The sequence below is a fragment of the Falco biarmicus genome, chromosome 4 (genome assembly GCF_023638135.1).
Source record: "Falco biarmicus isolate bFalBia1 chromosome 4, bFalBia1.pri, whole genome shotgun sequence".
Lineage (NCBI taxonomy): Eukaryota > Metazoa > Chordata > Aves > Falconiformes > Falconidae > Falco > Falco biarmicus.
This window is the reverse complement of record NC_079291.1, coordinates 23,018,326-23,037,994: the sequence shown is the minus strand read 5'-3', so window position 1 is coordinate 23,037,994 and position 19,669 is coordinate 23,018,326. Positions and strand designations below refer to the sequence as shown.

The following is a 19,669-nucleotide window of genomic DNA, read 5'->3' as shown; positions in this document are numbered from 1 at the left end:
TGAGAAAATGTAGGTTATGTACTTCAGAAAATGGTTATGTCAATTGCTTAGAATAGTAACTACATTGTATCTAGTACTTAAAGGGAGCCTTTAAACTGCAAGGAACTAACTTACATCTCTTCAAAATCCTTGGGATTTAAGTAAATAGTAATTTTAATTTGGAAATGTATTTCTCACTTCAGCAGTGAGAGATACTAGTGCAATGAAGTAACAAACTGATGTTGCGGTCATTTTCAAAAAGTGCAGTTCTTTTTTTTAGCTATACGATGCTAGCTTTGTATTTTATAAAATCACTGCATGAAGTGTGGCAGGTGGGGAATAAAGCTGACAAATACAGTTCATTTATGAGAAACAACAAATTACAAAAGCTTGATTACTTCAGCTGGCCATCAAGTAGGACTTCGCCTTGTTTATCTTGTTCCTAATGCAGTCAGCTGGAAAAAGAGACACTGGTCACTTAAAGGAGGTAATGTTCTTGATTTGCATCTTGATCTGCTAGGAGGAATCAGGGCAGGGACGCTTAAGAGAACAGAATTTCCTTGGGCTTTATTTAACTAGTAGGATCGGGATCTGGGAGCAGTATCACTATGCCATGCGGTTCATTCTTTCAGTAGGTTCCAATACGACAGAAGGAAGAAGTGCAGGTTTGTACTTGATTTGGCTACTGTCGCTTCGCAGGTGGTGTGCAGTCATCGGGACAAGCAGAGAGAGTTCCTGGCGGTAGCACCGGTGGCCAGCTGCGGCTAGGCGGAGGAAGGGGAGCCTGGCCGGGAGCAGCGCTGCAGCGGGGGGAGGCCGGAGGCCGCGGGGATGCAGTAACGCACGGCGGGCACCGGCTCGCCTTTGGCGCCGGATGGTGTCAGGGCCCGATGTTACCTGAACTTTGCGGACCCAACGCGCCGTGGTTTTTTCTGCCCAGCTGGAAGTTAAAGCCCGAGGCTGGCAGGTCTCCGGCCTCAGGTAATGTCCTTGCTCCTTAAAGGCTTGTCGGTATGAAATACACGTGTTTAGTTGAGGCCCCGCGCCGGGGAGGGCTGGGGCCGGCGCCGGCGGCGAGGCGGGTGCGGCGCTGTCCCCGCCCGGCGGCCCCGCGGGAGGTGCTGGGCCGGGCCGAACCGCGCCGGCCTGGGGCTCCTGCCGCTATTCGGGGCGCAGGTGGCCGCCGCCGGGCTGTAAGTACGGGCTGCGGGTACCGGGGAGGGAGCGGGGCTCGGGAGCGCCCGGAGAGGTGCTGGTAGCGCCCCGGGGGTGTCTGGCGAGGGGGAGTCTTGGCGGCTGGTAGCGCCCCGGGGGTGCCTGCGGAGGGGGGGCAGCCCGCCGAGTCCCGCTGCCGCCCTGCCGGGGAAGGCGTGTGGGCTGAGGGCAACGCGCCGGGGCCGGCCGCCGAGGGTCCGCCCGCATCGCCGGGACGGGCCTGGGGCAAGCGCCGAGGGCACCCTGCCCTCACCTAAGATGGCGCCGCGGCCTCCCCGGTGCCGCTCTCACGTGATGGCGGAGCGGTGGGAAGGGGCGGGGCAGCGTGCGGGTATGGGCGGGAGGGGCGGCGGTCGCCGCCGAGGGGAGGTGCGGGCCCGCGGGGTAGCGCAGGGGATGAGGGGCCGGGCCTGGGCCTGGGCCTGGGCCTGGGCCTGGGCCGAGGCGAGCGGGCTGGCGGGCTCCGTATAACAGCGAGCGTTTGTGTTAGGGCCTTCGTCCCTCCCCCCCTTCATCTGAAGGAGTAGTTCCTCTTCTGAGGCTTTGTGCTTGGTAGTGAGGCCCCCTCGCAGTTGTGCTGAAGTAATAGTTGGGCTTGTGGGTTTCTTCCTTACTTCCATTGAAAAACTGGAAGCAAGCTTTGTCTTGAAGACTTTTTATGTGTGTAGAAATTGAAAGTGTTGTGGTGAGAGGTGCCAAAGCAGTAACCGCGGGGTTTTACTCGTTTTACGTATAAGAGTAAACCTGTGGCGATGGTGAGGACTCTGGAGGGAAGGGCTGATGCCAGTGGCTGCCCTGACCCAGGAGAGAGCCGGTGGGACATGTTGGAAGCCGTTAGGCTGCTTAGTTGAGAAGAAGGGGGAGATCTGGGGGATGCTGGGCCTTGACCATGCCAATAGCAGTTAATGCTGACTGTATTTGATCTTGTGCTTAATGCAAGGGTATTTTCAATTGCTTGAAGCTCCAGGCTGAGGGTTTGCACAGGCAGAGCCTGTGGTAGGACACAGGCCGCATGCTGTTGCTCCTTTTCAGCCCAAGATGTGTTTGTCTTTCCCTTTAATGCCAGTTTGCTTCAACACTCAGCTTGGGACAGGATTACAGGAGCATGTGTCTGTACTTGGGAGTCAAAATTGATTCATTTCACTGCTCATAGTGGCAGTTTACCGCCTGTCATAAAAAGTGGTAATTGTCTTCTGTGTGGTATTGAATCCTATATTTTTCAAAACCAGCCCACATTCAGTTAAGTAATTCCTATCATGCTTTTCTTAGGAATGCATACTAAAGTAATATGGATGCAAAGGAATAGTCTTAACTGGATGCAACACAGGAAATTTTTAGTAGAACTAGAAAACGCAGAGGTTTCTAGATCCTCCTGGCTCTAGAATTATGAATCGTAGTCTGTTATGATGCTGTGTGTTGTTGAAACTTTGCCAGGAGGTTGTTAGGGGCTCGTTCACTGAGTTGTGCAGGGTAGGTTGGAAGCTGGAGAGGACAGATCTGTGCTGCCTGTAATTGTAAAATACAGTGGGTTTCCTCTATGCTGTGTTAAAATACTTGCTGGGAGCCAGACTTCACAGTTCTTATGTGTGCCTGTAAGCATGGTGGCTAGTTTTTATATGTTAATGGTAACTGTGGTGAGAGGGAGAGGCAAGATTTGCCTAAAGCATCAACAGGATTTCTAATTTTGCTCTGAATGGCAGCTTTTCCAAATGACCTGTGAGAGTTGCGGTCTTACTAAGTGACTAACTCGGTGAAGGGCTCACGTGTGTGTGCAAAAAGCAAAAAAATTACAAGGGGCGTGTGGAGACTTGAAAGCTGCTGTTCTCCCTTGCTGAGAACAGAGGTCTTCTGAGGCTGCAGGCTGGACCCCCAGAGGCAAAGGAAAGGAATTGAACTCTTCAGTGGAACTTGTGCTGAGGTTCCTGATGCTTGTGCTTTACAATAGTGGTAGCTATTGCACTAAATCTACTGCAAAGCTCCAGAGTATACTGTTGCAAAGACCTCTTTTGACTGTTTTTATTCTTGGTCATGCAATAACAGTTTTCTCTTTTGCTGTCACTTGGTAGGAATAATGTTTCCAACATGTCTGTGCAGTCGCTGCTTTGTGAAAGAATTGCTGTTGCCAAAGAATTGATCAAGAGAGCAGAAGCCCTTTCCAAGTCCCAGAAAAGGAAAGTGGAAGGTGGGGCAAAACTATGTGGCAAACTGAAGGCCGAATTAAACTTCTTACACAAGGTGGAGGCAGGGAAGGTGGCCATTAAAGAATCCCATCTGCAGAGTACAAACCTTACCCATCTCCAAGCCATTATTCAGTCAGCAGAGAACCTGGAGGACGTTGTCAGTGTCCTGCATGTCTTTACTTATGAGGACAGGTTTGGAGACAAACAGACACTGGTGGTAGATGTTGTTGCAAATGGAGGTCACACGTGGGTGAAGGCCATTGGTCGGAAGGCTGAGGCTCTGCATAACATCTGGTTGGGGAGAGGCCAGTATGGTGACAAAAGCATCATTGAGCAGGCAGAGGACTTCCTGCAGGCAAGCCATCAGCAGCCAGTGGAGTACAGCAATCCCCACATAATCTTTGCATTCTACAACAGTGTGTCCAGTCCTATGGCAGAGAGACTCAAGGAGATGGGAATATCTGTGCGAGGAGACGTTGTTGCTGTGAATTCACTGGCAGAGCCATCTACAGAAAACAAGCACCTTAGTGCCAGTGAATCAGATGAAGAAGGCCCTGAACTCCTGCAGGTGACCAGAGTAGACCGGGAGAATCTAGTGGCTAGCATTGCTTTTCCAACCCAGATCAAAGTAAACACGTGCAGTAGAGTTAACTTGGACATCACTACCTTAATAACCTATGTCTCTGCTCTGAGCTATGGTGGCTGCTACTTCATCTTCAAAGAAAAAGTGTTAACGGAGCAAGCAGCCCAGGAGAGGAAGGAGAGAGTCCTGCCTCAGCTGGAGGAGTTCATGGAGGGGAAAGAGCTCTTCGCCTGTGAATCTGCTGTCAGAGATTTTCAGTCCATCTTAGAAACACTGGGAGGACGTGGGGAGAAAGAGCGAGCTGCATTGCTTATTAAAAGAATTAATGTGGTGCCAGATCAGCCGTCTGACCGTGCCTTAGGACTAGTGGCTAGTTCAAAAATCAACAGCCGTTCTCTAACCATTTTTGGGACAGGAGACACTTTAAAAGCCATCACCATGACTGCAAACAGTGGTTTTGTGAGGGCAGCGGCTAACCAAGGTGTCAGGTTCAGTGTTTTTGTCCATCAGCCACGAGCATTGACAGAAAGCAAAGAATCTGTTGCCACACCTTTACCAAAGAGCTGCCCACCTGATAATGGACTGTAAGTCATTAAATGAGTTAGTCATTGAAATATTGCAGATGCTGCAGTGGAGGCATTGGAGAAATGAAAGAATCATAACAATACATTTTTGGGTGTGTATCAGTGAAAGCAGTAACTGTAGCAGCGGGAGGGCTCCTCAAGGGATTTGCAATAGCTTTACTTAATCCTTGGGTGGTTTTTTTTTTTTGTTCAGCTGGCCATTAATTTATTCAGTAAGGTAATAAGATTTCAGAGAAAATTGTTAACTGGCTTGCAGTATATTAATTGTATCCATCCTGATTAAAAAAGTTCATTTAAAGCACAGTTGCTGTTGTGCCCTTGTCATTTTTGTCTTTTCCAAGAGATTAATTTCAGCACCTTAGAAGGGCTTCAGTGGAACTTAAATCTTTCTTTCACCAGTCCTATTCAACTGAATTGTTTGTTACTTCAGAGGTACCTTGTGTACAGACCTGTACCTCTTTGGGTGTATGCTGTTTTGTGAAGACGTGACTAGTAGCCGTGAATAGAAACCAAATTAAACCTTCCTTCTTTTACTGAAAGGAACCTCTGTGTACACCATGTTACGCTGTTACAACAGCTTTGAAATACCTGGAGAAAGCAGTTGAAATCAGAGTTTATTGGCACTAATATGTTGTGACTCTTGGGTGAAGCTGGACAGCTGGCAGTAGCAGGCCAAGGAGGCAAACCTGCTTCCCTGTTCTCTTAGCAAGTGCAAAGTCTTGCTGGGTGCAAAACCCGTCTTGAGGCTTCGAGTAACAGAATCCTTCTGAACTGAGCCAGCATCCAGGTAGTTTTTGATATTAGTGAGCCCTCTGCGAAGGACTCATTGTGTAACTTGAATTTGGCTTGGTTGCTTGAGGATTACCTGAAACAGCCTCACAGAGGTCCTTTAGTGTTGGCATGGCGGTGGAGGAGGTTTGTGGGGCAGATTGTTAAATGGTAGTTTGCCCTATAGTAGAGAGAAGATTTTTCACTGTTGTTGTAATTGCTGGTTTTACTTAAAAGTGTAGAATAATTTTTTTATTATTATTCACCCCCACAGGAGAGAGTTGCTGTTTTAGAAGTCTTTCTAATGTTTTCCTTTATGCTGTCATGATAGCACTTGCTATTTGATGTTAATTTGCATCAGGTTCCTAGTGGAAAATACTGAGGTGTCAGTGAACCTCTTGGCCCTGAGTGATATATTTTATCAGGTCAGTGAAAGAGATACCCACTGAATGTGTTATAGGCTGTTGTTCAAAAGGATAGCATCATTGTGCAGTTTATAGTTCAAGCAAAGAATGTTCTCCTGCCTCTTGCCACGCTGCTCTAAATTTCTTCCTGTAGTAGAAAGTAATTGTGGTGCTGCCCTTAGCTATAGTCTCTACCTGTTTCTTTCTGTCTCTGGTACTCTGGTACACTCGACCGGTGTAAAGATACTGGCATGCCAGCAAAACCACTTTGCATGCCTCTTTCAGCTGAGTAAGCTTAACTCCAAGGAGCAAAAGCATACTTTTTGTTGGTATAACCTTTGCTCTGCTCTGTTCCTACTATGCCTGTAAGTTAACCTGTTAGGAGTTAACCAATATCCTCATGCTGCCTGTCTTTACTTGTAACTGTTTACAATGCAGAGGGCAGTCTGCTCTTCACCTGGCCCTCGTTTCTGCTAGTCACTGAGGTGGTTCATGGGGTTTGTTAATGTGGGTGGAACTGGATTTTGGTTTTTGCTGCTTCAGCATCCAGTCTTCTACCTGCCAGTTTCACAGTTCTCCCTTGGTGAGCTGTTCTAACAAAACCATCTAGCTATTTCCTACAGTCTTGACACAGTGTAACAAAACCTCATGGCAGGATACATCCCCCACTGTATCCATTAATTTTTCTGAAAGTTCTGAAGGGAAAAGGGGCCAACATAATGAAACAAAATAACTAATAAGTTGTCTGTGCTACAGAAACACAAGTCTGCCTTGGTAGTTAACAGTGCAAGCTCCGTCATACAGGAGCTTAGGGAGATAATTGCTTTATCGTGGCACGATGGATTTACCAGACCACAACCACAGATGTTGGTGAAATGTTACAGTGCTATAAACAGCTGGAAGGAGAGGTGCCTTTCATTTCTGCCATGAGAGCTCTTACTCTGGACATCACCCTGGGCACTTGTGTGATGTCTTTCCTTTGTGGTAGGTGTGGAAATACAGGTGGGAGAAGCTGTGGAGAATAAGAATGAAGTGTGTCTCTCAAAACTGTGTGTGTCTGGTACCAGAAGTCCTGAAGGAAGGTACAAGAAACCACCTAGTGAATAATTTATGAACAAACAACCTGGGTGAGAGGAGTCCTTTTTGTTTGCAATGCAGAGCTTTAAAAGCTGAGGTCCCAACAGGCAGCTTACTATTCATCACTGATTAAGCTGTTTTACAGTCTTACAGAACATACTTCAAGGTAAGTGCATGGTAACAGTGCACTTATGCATTGTAATTCATTATGGCCTTTTAAGAACTAATCCTTTGTATTTAGGCTACTTTTAATTTGCTTGCAGCCTTTCTGCCCCGATAAGGGTTTTGAACGAGTAAATAGGAGAGAGCTGCTTCCTGCTACAACTCTGAGACTGTATCCCATTCAGTCCTCTTGAATAGCCTCTTGGGCACCCTCTAAAGAGGTTTCCCCAATCCAAGGATGAGGGGGCAGTGACCTGCGCTCTGACATGGTAGATGACCCAGAGAAAGGAGTGAAAAGCAAGTGACTTGTGTTTGCGTAGATTAGAAGTGAGTGAGCTCCACTTGCTGTATTTCTTCACTCCTGCTGCTGCAGAGCCAGCTGACTTGTTTTGTGTGACCATTAAGTGCTACTCTGTTTAAAAGCCTCTGTATCTGGAGCCATCATGTGATAATTTTTTTCATTACCAGTCATTTATGCCCAACACAGTATTAATTATTTAATCCATTTTCTTTCTTTTACTGATTTCTATGACCAAATAAGTGATATTTTAGGAATACAAAACTCTAGAAATTATCTCCATGCCAGTGTGCACCTTGAGAGGTTTTTTATGTGTCTCCCTGTTGCAATAAAAGTTCAGAACGTGGATTTTTATTTTTTAATGAAAAAAGGTATTTTTACCTACAATGGTTTTCTGGCTTATTGGTCAAACAGGAGTGCAATGCAGACAGAGTGTAAGAATTGCTTGATAAGATGAAACCTGAAACTGAATGCTGACTTGGAACCAAAATGTGTTTTAATTGTCATATCTGGTGGCTTTTGTATTTTCTTCTAAGATATTGGTGATCTACATATATAAACCAGTGTTCTGGTTTGGTGCATTTAGAGCTTCTATTTAATTTCACAAATGGGGGATAAGACATGGGACTTCCCTTATTTATGACTTTACAAATGAGTAATCAGAAGATACCTAATTATGTTTGAAATTAAGTTGAAAAAAAAACAACCAAACCCAACACTGCTTATCCTTTCTTTCCAGTATCACACAACTGCTTTGTCTACACCGCTCCAGGCACTCAGGGATAGGGACATCTCCCTTGCTGCTGTGGTTTTTTGTTTGTTTTTTTTTTCCCCATGGAATTTGTCAGCATGATGTTCTTTGGCAAAGATGGATTCCCAAACTGTTTTGGAGAACCTTGTTCTTCTGGCACTTTCTATTTTATGTTACCTCTGTAGGGTTCCATGGTCTCCTGAGGACAGCCAGCATTGCTTTTCTGTGCAGCGCTCAGCCTGTTCTCTGCTCCAACAGTAAGATTACCAAACAAGGAACGTTGCGATTGATGTCAGGCAGTACAAAGTACTGGCATTGTATATGAGAAATCAATAGGTAAGTTAAGCAGTTAATACATTTGTGTGTCTAATTTAGCTTCTACGGTTTTGTCAGAAAAAGGTTGTGTTTCAAACTGTTCCCCTCACCTGGTGATGCCTTCAGCAGACTTAAAAGCAGTCTGCTGAATTCTTCTGGAGCTTGTCTGAAAACTTTCACAACCCCGTTCCTAGTTCCTGAAAACTGAATGTAGGCTTGGTTGCAACAAAAATAAATCTAGAAAACACAAACATCAGTTGTTCTAAATAACTTTGGAGGAGACTTCGAAAAAAATACCCTAAAATCTTTTTTTGTTAAAGTGGTGCGAGGAAAGGGTTTACAATGACAGAGCATGTAGTTGCAATGACATTTTTTATTTCAGGTTATCATGCAAGCAAAACAGCACAGGTCACCTGTTACCTAATCAACCTGGTAAAGTAAGCAAGAGTTAGATTGGATTCTTGACCTGCAGGCTGTGGTTACAGTTTTTCTGCAAGCTGTGGTTTTAGGAACTGCTCTGCCATCCAGCTTGCTGCGGGCACTGTCTATGTGTTCTTTTATGGTGAAATCAGCTCTGTAGGTACATGTGGCTGTTGCTTTTCCATCAAGTTTTAATGTTGCAGTTCATTCTGGAGTAAAAACAGAGAAAGTGAATGTAGAACTACTACTTCGAGTGACAGAACTGCTTGGAATTCTGGCTTTGGAGCTTTGCAAATTGTTTCCTATGAACACCATGGAAATTAAGATTGTTCCTACATTCTATCGCACCCCTCCTCAAGCCTTCGTTGTTCAGAAAGTCCTTCTGTCCATTTAAAAGATCCTTACTTATAATGTCTTATATTAACATTTCTTTAAAAAAATCACAAAGAAAAACCAATTCCCCCAAACCAAACCAACCAAATAAAATAAAAAACAGGCAAAAGAATTAACAACATCTGATAATGAAGCTGTGTCCCTTTATCCATTAATGAGGCTGAGTGCACGATAAAGCAGCTCACTGTGGTAATAAGAAACATGGAGACACAGGGCACAGAAGTTTACACTGCAGTGTAGGTACCAAAATCCAGGGGCTAGAGAAGCAAGTAGCATGAGTGCTTGATAGTATTTTTTTTTTTTCCCTGAGGTTCATCACCTCCATTTACTGAAGTATTTGAGGTCTTAACACTGCCCTGGTGCTAACAGTAGTGAAGGTGATGGAATTATGGAATTTCTTGAGCTTATTGTAAACTGCCATAGCATTTCCTTGCATTGGTGGTAGTAATGCTGACTAATTTAAGACATTGCTCCATTTTCTGAAATCACACTGGACGTAGTATTATGATTTCCAGTTTTCCTAGCACAGACATAGTCCTAAATACAGTCAGTAAGTGGGAGAATCGAAGCAAAAACATTTCAAAGGAAATGTTTACAAGGTGAAACACTCTCAAAAGATGAGGCAGCTGATGTGAACATGAGTGAATGAATATGGAAGGTTAAGTCGATGTCAGATTGTCCTGCTAGCCAGACTAGAATCATGGCAAAATTGGCAAAGGTGGGGGAAAAGTAATTTTTTGGCATATCCTCTTCCATGCTGTGTGCCCTGCTGTGAGCTCTGGAGAAGTACTGATAGCTCTAAGGGACAACGAGTAGAGCCTTTGAATGTGGCACTGTTCAAAATGAGATCTTTGGGTGAGGTATCGCACAACCTCCTTGCAGGTGAGAGCTCCTTATAGACGGATGATATGACAGACCCTCTGCTGCTTTGCAGGCACTGAATTTCTGACGACTCTTCAGGTTTTTCTTCTGTAGGGGTTAATTTGGCCCATCTTTATGGAGATGAGGTTTACCAGAGTGAAATGTCACTGAGGCAGACCACAGGCCTTCATAACAATTAAACTCTACCATATAAATCTGGTTTGGTTTTGATTTTTGTTTGTTTGTTGTTTTGGTTGGTTGTTTGTGGTTTTTTTTTTCCTACAACAAGAATGCACATTATAAGACAGCATTAATTAAATCCACAAGAAAAACCTCTTTCATGGAGAGGGGGGGTGCGACCCCCTTACTTCACATACAGCTGGAAAGTCATTTATCCATAATAACACTGTTCATCTTAAGGAGTCTCAACTTCCTTTCCATTACTAGCCATTTATTTATGTTTTTGGAAGGAGGAGAGGAGCAGAAGATGGCTAGATCTCTGTCATGTCAGAGAGCCTACCAGACACAGACTATAAGGAAAAGAAATATTTTTTACATTATGCCTCATGAGTGCAGGAAAGGTAGGGGCACTGGAGTAACAAAATTAGGATAGCAATAACATGGACAATCAAAGACAAAATGAGTCTTACCAGATATTTCAGTGATTGACTCCTGAGTTGGTTCAGTGCTTGGCTCCACACTCGGCTTAAGGGTGGGTTCAGTACTTGGCTCCCCGCTCATCTCCCAAGTGGCCTGTTCACCTTCTTGCACGCCAGTGTTCCCAGCTTGTTCTGTGCCTTCCTCCTTGTAGCGGTCTCTGCTGTAGTCCAGGGGGAGCTCTGTGCTTGGTTCCACGCTGGGGTCTCTGCTTTGCTCTGCTCTTGTTACCTCAGGCACAGGGATATCTACAAATAAAATGAAAGGAATTTACGTCGATGAGGAGGATGGTTTGAAAAGCCAAGTTACTTACAGGGCTATCTAACATGTTCATAGCTGCTTTTATAGATTAGAGAGACCAAGCAGGAGTTTGAGGAGAGGGAAAAATAAATCTGGGAACAAGTGCACTCTGGAATGTGAATCTCATTTCAAATTGACAAAGACTGATTTGCCAATACATTTTTGACTCACCTCCTGCCTTTACCAGATCGAACAGAATCAGAGCCAGCAGTGCTGAAAGGATCGTCATCTTTTCCAGCATGGTTATCTAAATGCAACGTTAAGCACAAGCGTTTAGAGTGAAACTTGAAGTACGTATTGGACAGAAAGCCCCGGGTATTTAAAGGTAAGCTCATATCTCTGTGCGCTTTGGCATCTTCTCGAAAATAACAGGTTGCAAAAAGCAACTTCCAAATTACATTCTCAAAATGAATTTAGGACCCATCAGGGTTTGTAATCAGTCAGTTCCTGCCCTTGCTACAGGGTGAGATAACCTTTACTGCAAGCAGTAAAGGACATTGAGGGCAGAGAGGTGGGGCAGTGGTGGCCCCAGACTGCAGGAGCACCAACAGTGGTGTCACTGCGTGCCTCTGGCAATGCTGGTTTCTCAAAGCAATTGATCCTGTTAGTTTTGAATGAGAATCTTCAAAAATCCTTTGATGTGACACTTGACAAACTGAATGTGCCTCATGGTAACAGGTGAAGGGTGAGGTGGGACAAGAAAATGTGCAGCTGGCTTCTTTTTTTTAAGGAAGTAATAACAACGTGAAAGAACTGTCATGTTTTGGTCAAGGCTGGATGAGCATTTCATTGTGAAACCTTCCTTTTTCCTTGTTGAATACTTGTGTGTTTGTGCATGTGTGTATCTAGCCTGTCATATCTCAGCCCCAAAGTGATGCATTTTAGAGGTTCGGACAAGTCTCCAGAGAGGAGCCAGCTCCTTTGGTGTAGCCAGCAAGGCACAATCATTGTTCCAGGAGCATTTCTGATGCAGAAAAGATGCTCTGTTTGCATGGATGCAGGTCCCCATGACCTTCCCCATTACCGCTAACCAGGGAGGTGGGTCATGGCAAGACCCTGGGAAATTGTGGCAAGTGTAACAAGGTTAATTATGCTTCAGGGTCTGCCAGGGGAGTGGTGGACCTCAGGGCTGTGTGTTCAACTCTGTGATGCAGATAGAGAACTGTGAGCCTGATTCTGCATATTACATTTGTATGAGTGAGTGGTGTAATTGCTATAACTAGCAATTCTGCAGTAATTAGCAGAATTAGGTTCATGTCAAATCAACATAAAGGAATTTAGAATCTGGCTCTCTAAGATTATTTTTTCCCCTCCCATTTCCCTGATTTCACTTGTTTAATATTGCATCAACTTAGTTTTTCAGCACAGTGTTTCTTTCAAGTTGCTTCTACCTCTAGGGTTTGCCTGAGGCATTATTCCTCTAATCAAGCTTTTTATGGTGCAACAGAAGGATTTCATTTTTTTCTTCAAGTGAAAAAGAAAAACTGATGCCCATGAACACCTACAGATGCTGCAGTAAATTTCTCCTGTGTTATTTGTTTCAATTGAAGGTTGATGTGTAGCATTTTCTTTTTTTTCAAATGTGAATGGAAGACTTTGTCGCTGAGTCACCTGTAAGAGGTAACAGCATGATGCAAGGGTCAGAAATCTGCTGATAACTATTTGCAATGAGCAAGATTCCTCAGTTAGAGACTAAGAACTCTTGTTTTTCATTCTTGAAAATATTTTTCTAATGCACAGTTGTTCTCATGAGGTAGCGGTGGGCCTGCTGTTTGTGAAGAAAGAGCAAACAAATTTCAGTTACTCTACTGAAACAGATATTTTCTATATTCTAAAATACTCTACTGAAATTTCAGTTATTGCTGTGCAAGGAGAGAGAAATTGTCATGTTACTCATGTTTCTAAAGTATTTATCTTCCCTTCTCACAGGGCTCACTGAGCAAAGTTGCCCATCTCGCTCTTCCCAAATCTCTTCTGCTCCTTTCATTGTTCCAGTTTCTAACAACTTGGAAGCATAATTGAATTTAAGCATTTTAAGGCAGCATTGCAGGTTAGTTGTTTGTCTGGAGACAAAGTTAGATTCACTGGTTTTTCACTGTTGCCAGTTGTATTGTTAAGAATTGTTAAGGAGCAATCTCAAATAGTAATCAGGGGATACATTTTGAGTAGGAGTTCTTACTGTTTGTTTTTTTGGTGTTTTGGTGGGTTTATTTTGGAGGGTGTTGGTGGGTTTTTTTAGTTTGTTTTTTGGTGGTTGGTTTTTTTTTTAGAACAGAGTCTGTTACTATTCAGTATCTTCAGTGACCTGAAATTAAATACAGTTAACATTGCTGAAAGAATCAACAAATTAGATGAGAATCCTGAAGAATAAATAATGGTGAGAACAGAGGTGTGTTACAGGTTTATTGCATTTAGTGACAATTTTTTCAATCAGCCCCAGCCATCAAGGCAAGTTACATGTACAGGATAAAGGAATAAAAGCTGTACTTAAGCAATGGAGGCTACGTCTTCGAAAACAATCTTTCTTGAACTGTTTCTTTCCCCAAATGCCTGAACATGGCCCTCAGTCCAAATATTAATTACAGAGTATAACCAAGTCAGAGAGGGTAAAGAAAAAAAACTATAAATGTTTATTGCTGGAAAAAATTCCTCCCTATGAAGGAAGAAATCCTTTCAGATGCCCAATCTATTTATTTTATCAAAAAGAAAGATACAGGAGTGACTTATGGTTTGCAGTTTCATGGGGAGGGGGAAAAAATAAAAGTGCTAGATCCTAAAGCAGTCATTAATGGAATGGACAGAAGCATAACCAGCGACTGTGGCTTGATGCCAAAACAAAATTAATGATTTAGGTACTAATCACTAGAATTACTGTGAGGGAACTGAGTGGTATTTAAAAACCTGATGGATTTAAAAAGAAACCTAAGCATGATTATCCAGCAATTCCTCTTAGCCTTGTGGTCACTTGGGTCTCAGTTGTCCAGATTATGTATTGATACTGGACTCAGGGAGAAACAAACATGACTTTACAACTATGGAGATGGATCACCGCCTTCCTCTGTGCGGTGGTAGATGTTTGGTCTCACTTAACATGCAGAAGGTTACAGCATACCAGGCACGTTTGTATAAACTGTTTGTATGCTATGCTCGGCTCACTCGTGTGCAGAAGATGGAAAGCTGTGCAAATATCCACAGAGCATCTTTAGTCAGAAAAATAAAAGTGAACTCTGAATTAACTTAAATTTACTGAGATTTGAAGGATACCTGATAGAAACCTGATACTGACTGAAACTGTTTGCTCTTCCCTGGAGTAGGATCAGTTGTGATGATACTGTTTTAGACCATCTCTGTGGAGGGACAACTTCACTCCTTCTCTGTACCCATTCAGTCCAGGCGCCTTGATTGACATGGAGACTGGCACCTGGAACTCTAGTAGGTGTGAAACAAGCAATTCTTCCTTACAATTCTGTGCCTGTGCAATGGCTGGAAGTCAACACTTACTTTGCTTTTTAACGATCCAGTGCAAGTGTTCCAAAGGTATGCAGTGCAGGCAGGCACCGTGCTGAGAGGTGTTGACAGCAAGTAATGGTAACTGAAGCAGGTTGTGATACGTAGCCTCCCTTCCCCCTCATCTCCAAATTGGGAAATGTAGTGCAGGGTATTTATTAAAAGCATTTTCATGTACTAAAAGTATTGTGAATAAATGATACTAAAATATTTTTTTTAGAAATCTACTGCTTTCCTCAGCTGATTTTTTTTGTATTTTTTTTTCACCTGGAAGCAAGCTGGGGCCATCATATAAAACTCTGTGGAGCTAGGTTCAGAATAAGGGACATTGTCAGATGGTGGAAAAACTAGTTGTCAGAAGTTTATGCAGGCTCAAGAGAACACTGCCTATAAAAGTAAAGCTGATGGTAACTAAATACACGGAAGCAACATCCAGCCCAAGAGATCCTCAGATGAAAAATAGGATCATAGGGTAATTCAACTTGGAAGGGATTTCAGGATGTCTCTAGTCTAATATCCTGCTGGAAGGAGGGTCACCTAGCTCATACCAGTTTACTCTGAGCTTTATTCAGTTTGGTTTCAAAACCCTCCAAGGACAGAGCCCGCACAACCTCTCTAGGCAACCTCCAATGCTTGACCATCCTCATGGTGAAAAAATGTTCTCTTATATTCAGTGTGAACTTACCTTGTTTTGATTTACACCTGTTGTCTTTCATCCTCTCATTGAGTACCACTGTCAAGCCTGGCTTTTGCTAACCCTCATAAATAGCTGGGAAGTGAGAGAATATTAGTTGGAGGGACATATTACATGTATTTACCTGCATATAATATAAATACTTCTGAATTCTTACTTTTCTCTGGGCATCAGCTTATGGCCACCTTTGCAAACAGGGCTAGGTGGATCGTTGGTTGGGCTGGGTTATGCTGAATGTATTGACTAGGATCCTTTTTTGGGCTAGTATAGGAGAGAAAGATGTTGATCCTAATTTGAGTATTTGAAACAGCTTCAGAACACTTAAAAACAAATGTAGCTGGTTATTTTCATCACTGTTTCAAAAATAAGCAAATTCTTCTACTGTTGTGTTGTTGGTTTTGGGTTTTTTTTAAGGTGTTGCAGGAGGCAGAATAATTTTTAGTTCTGCAATCTTATTAAAGGAGGTTATTTGGGAAACAGCTTAATTTACAGGAGTAGGCTCAGTGCTGAAGACCTGTGAGATTAGATTGCACAACAGAAGACAGAAACTACTGTTTTAAAAACAAGCACTTTTTTTTTTTTTTTTTTAGCAAGGACCAGATTTTCTGGAAAGGTGAAGGATGCTAAATTCTTTCCTTGTGAGCTGAGAATTGTAAGTGCCCTAGGGCATCTTGTGTCAGATATAACTATTTATGTTTTGGGAAAAGGATCTGTGATAGCGTCCCTTCAGGTACTTTATTTGTATTTTACAAAGAGTTTTTTGCCTTTTAATGGAGATCAGTTTGGGAGAAAAGGAAAGTCAAAGATTCTGTTTCTTCCAAGTCAAATTCCAAAGGAAGAAGTGGACTGTACTTAGTGCTTAATGTTCCAACAAGCTTCTGGAGCTGATTTGTTGTTTTTTGTCAAGAAGGCAAATCTTGGCCTTTTCTGGAGAATCTAGGAAAAAAATATAAAGTCAGGATCTTTTGCATATACATAAGAGTAGGCTGAGTTACATATCAGAAGCTCTAAATATAACTGAAATAATGTTTTGTGATTCAGGCCAGACTTTCAGCACTACTTGGTACCCAGCTACCCTTTTCCCCTAGAAGTCCAATGTAATTTACAAAGATGAATAAGTTTTTATCACTTTGCAGCTGGGGATACTGGAGCACAGACAAGGCTACAAGTCTGAATGAATGGTACCCTGATGCTTCTCAGGGATATCTCAAAATAAATTTTTTATCTCCATTTTTCCAGAGATTTTTTTTTTTTTGGGGGGGGGGGGCAGGGGAGAGAGGTTGGAGCCATGAAGAGGAGGTGAAGGAAGTCATGAAAGAGAAAGATGTTATGGAAAGTTAAGGTACCTGTGGTAGATCAGAAGGAACTGGTGCTTTGAGCGTGTGTTCTTTGTAGGCCATGTCTACAGTTCAATGTAGTTCAACTCAAGAATGGTAAAGTTGAACCAGGTCCAGCTGTCCTCATTTGAGCCCTGCACAAAGTTGTGCTCCACTTTTATCACAGGGAGGGTAAAGAAGGCATGCAGTAAGCTGTTATTGGACAGTTTGCCCACAGAGAGCCTTTTTTTCTAGCTGTCATTAGTGAGGTGTTTGGGAAGACCCAAATCCTATGTTTGTTTCTGATCATTGTAGGTGTTATTTGGGTTGTCTGATTCTATCACATAGCATTAAGTGCTTTTGGAATCCCGTTATATTTTTTACTTTCTTAAAATCTGGTGATGGTGATTTCCATGAGATAATGATGGAAAAATGGATGAAGTGATTGAGAAATTAACCCATGATGCATGGTCAATAGCAAGGCGGAGAGTTGATCTTTACAGAAGATCTGTCAGAAGTCATGTCTTTTATGTGTCTTCATTTCTAAAGACATTTCAGAGCTGGCTTTGGTGTTTGACTGGCTAAATCAGCCCCGAGGTCTGCTGTGTAAAGAGAATATCCAACTGCTCAAGTAAGGCAGCTTTAAGCCACTTGAATGTGTAGAAGAGGATGATCTGGTTCTGTTTTAATGAAATGGTCATCTCCTAGGAGCGTTTCATGCAACTTCCAAAGAGAATCGTGTGCTCTCTATTTAATAACCTGCTGCTGTATCACCTTGTCATTAGGTAATGTAACCTAATGTAACATTATTGGATGAATGTAATGAAAAGCCTGTAGATAAGGCAGCTCCTCTAAAGCCATAAAGACAGGGAAGATGGTTTATACCTTGCCTTTTCTGCTCAGTCTTTCAGTTTATAAGGACGTGGTAGGGTGGGAGCATATGAAGCTGCGTAGCCCTTGATTCCTCTGTAGAAAGCTTCCACATTACTTAAGAACTTCACTTTGACTTCCTGTTAATTGTACTAGCTCTAGGAGTGAAGAAAAGTAAAAGCCTGAGCACATGATTCTTTACTTTTCCTGCCCTTTATTGGGGGTTACTCTAATTTTGATGATGTAAATTTGGATTCTTACATCTGAACTGATATAAAAATCTTTACAGAAGCTCCTATTTAATTTTGAGAGGTGCAATTTGTACAATTTAAATCAGATTGGCTTGCGATTTCCCTGGATTGAACCTGGGTAAAATAATAAAAGATCTTTCAACCAGCTTAACTAACAAAACAGAGATACCACCCAAAAAAAAAGTCTTGATTCCCTCTCCCCTTGTGCCCTGTGCTTTCTTTCTTGCTACCAATGGGGCTTAATTGCCTCCTGGGGAGCTGGTTCTGCTGATGCGGCAGAAAACTTTCTTTTCTTGCTACATGGAAGAATTAAACCACCTCAGTAGAGGTCAGATGAGCACTGGAGCTGATGTAGGGAAGCAGTGGGAGCACATGGCATCATGTCAGTGGCAGTGAGCTGCTCTGCCATCTCAGCTGACCTCATCGAGTTGCTCTGTAACTCACTGGAAAGGCATAAACTGAAATGGTGGGTTGTAGTTACTCTTTTCTTTGTCTGTGTAATGCCAAATTGACAGTAATTAGTCCAAATGGAGCTGATGGTAGCGGTTTTAGGCCAGATGCAGTAAAGCTGTCTCAGCAAAGCCCCTGTGCAGATTCTGGCACTAGTGGGTTACGCAGCACCAACACAAGCTGTGGATTGCAGGGTTACAGCTCAGAAGCACGTTCAGGGCTTCCCCTGAAACCTCATTGTTTTAGTGGAAACTCTCATGTCACCCCAGCCTTGTCCTTGGTTGCTGAGAGTGCTAAGGGCTGGCATTTGAGAGCAGGCAGGAAAGTATGAGCCAGCAAAGCAGATGTGCAGTTTGCAATGATATCCTGCTGGGGAAAGACAGACAAATAAGATTAAGTAATGCCTCAGTTTGGTAGAGTATTTAGTAGCAGATGCAGGCTTGGGTATTTTTCCTGTTTTTATCAACATGATAATTTCCACGATCTATTTTGTATTCTTGTTCCATGTCCTTTCATGTCCCAACAACGTCACATCCTTTTGGCCTTTCCTTTCTGTGTCTGTTTCTCCTGTCACTGTTTTGTAGATGCATGTTTGTCACCGTTTCATGTCAGCTTTAGTCTCCCTTTCATGGAGAGTCATCTGAAGGAGGTCAAGAGGGAAGGAGCTCACCTGAACTTTGCCAGGATGGAGTAGATAGAAGTATTTTCTTATCTGTAAAACTTCAGACTCTCCTCTTTCTGCCAGAAGGCAAAAATGCTTACTCAGAGATAATGTGACCCTACTCACCTGTTGAGATCTTTGGCTTACCCAGCTGCATATTTGACCCTGTAATGTCATGGCTTCCCACTGCCTTTGGGAGTTTCTCTGAAAGCAAGTGCTTTGTGTAGGGAAGGACCTATGGAACAACAAGTGCCATAGCGGCACAGATACCAGAGTTTGCCTGCTCTGTAAAGGGTTTTCACTGTAGTATCTAATTCCAGCAGGTTCTGAGAAAATGAAAGTGCTTAGCAGAGGCACCTCAGCTCTTCTGCAGGAGCCATGGAGAACACATCATCTCAGCTGAATGTGGAAGATGCAATGCAAAATGATTTTATTTTTTTCTTCTTTCAATTTTTCAAAATATTTCAAGGTTCTGTAGCTCTCAATATTTTTTAAGCTTTTGTGTGACACACGAACTGCTGGCAATACTAATACAGCAAAGCAACATTGCCTGCAAGAATATCACTTTTGCTCATGAGAGGAACAAACAGAAATGTTGCTCAGAAATACACTGTATGCTTTAAAAATGGTTTGTGAGTAGCATAATAAAGTCATAGATTTCATGTACAGGAGGATCTTTCTTGTACCACGGAAGCACGGTCTATTATGAATTGCTTTCCCTCTTTTAGGAATCAGTATTGATGAAGCTAGTGGAAGCTGTCTTATCAACTTCAATAAGAGCAGCCACGAGGAGTGCCAGAGCTCATATTTTCTGCCTGTTTTTAATCTTATGTGAGCAAAGAAGTCATCTTCCTCCCCTTCTAGAATGTTCCTATTGTGGTAAATATCAGACCAATAAATTAGGTTCACGCAGCATTTTTGGTTCTCTGTGAATACCTTTTTGGTATGTGCCTTTGCTCAAGCTTCGTAACTT

The 19,669-nt window shown here is 43.0% G+C and overlaps 1 protein-coding gene across 2 annotated transcripts; it reads left to right on the top strand.

Moving 5' to 3' along the window:
• The first annotated feature begins 599 nt into the window (after positions 1-599).
• On the top strand, positions 600-4,844 carry C4H7orf25 (chromosome 4 C7orf25 homolog). 2 transcript variants are annotated; one of them, XM_056336426.1, is made up of 2 exons: positions 600-960; positions 3,261-4,844. In XM_056336426.1, exon 2 carries the CDS (start codon positions 3,277-3,279, stop codon positions 4,543-4,545), a length of 1,269 nt encoding a protein of 422 aa, XP_056192401.1. In that variant the 5' UTR covers positions 600-960; positions 3,261-3,276; the 3' UTR covers positions 4,546-4,844. The 2 variants fall into 2 exon arrangements, with proteins under 2 accessions (XP_056192401.1, XP_056192400.1); XM_056336425.1 differs by lacking the exon at positions 600-960 and adding an exon at positions 1,007-1,172.
• The last annotated feature ends 14,825 nt before the right edge of the window (positions 4,845-19,669 follow it).

Coding starts and splice junctions, on each gene's coding strand:
- C4H7orf25 (XM_056336426.1), top strand. CDS start 3,277: ATGTCTGTGCAGTCGCTGCTTTGTGAAAGAATTGCTGTTGCCAAAGAA.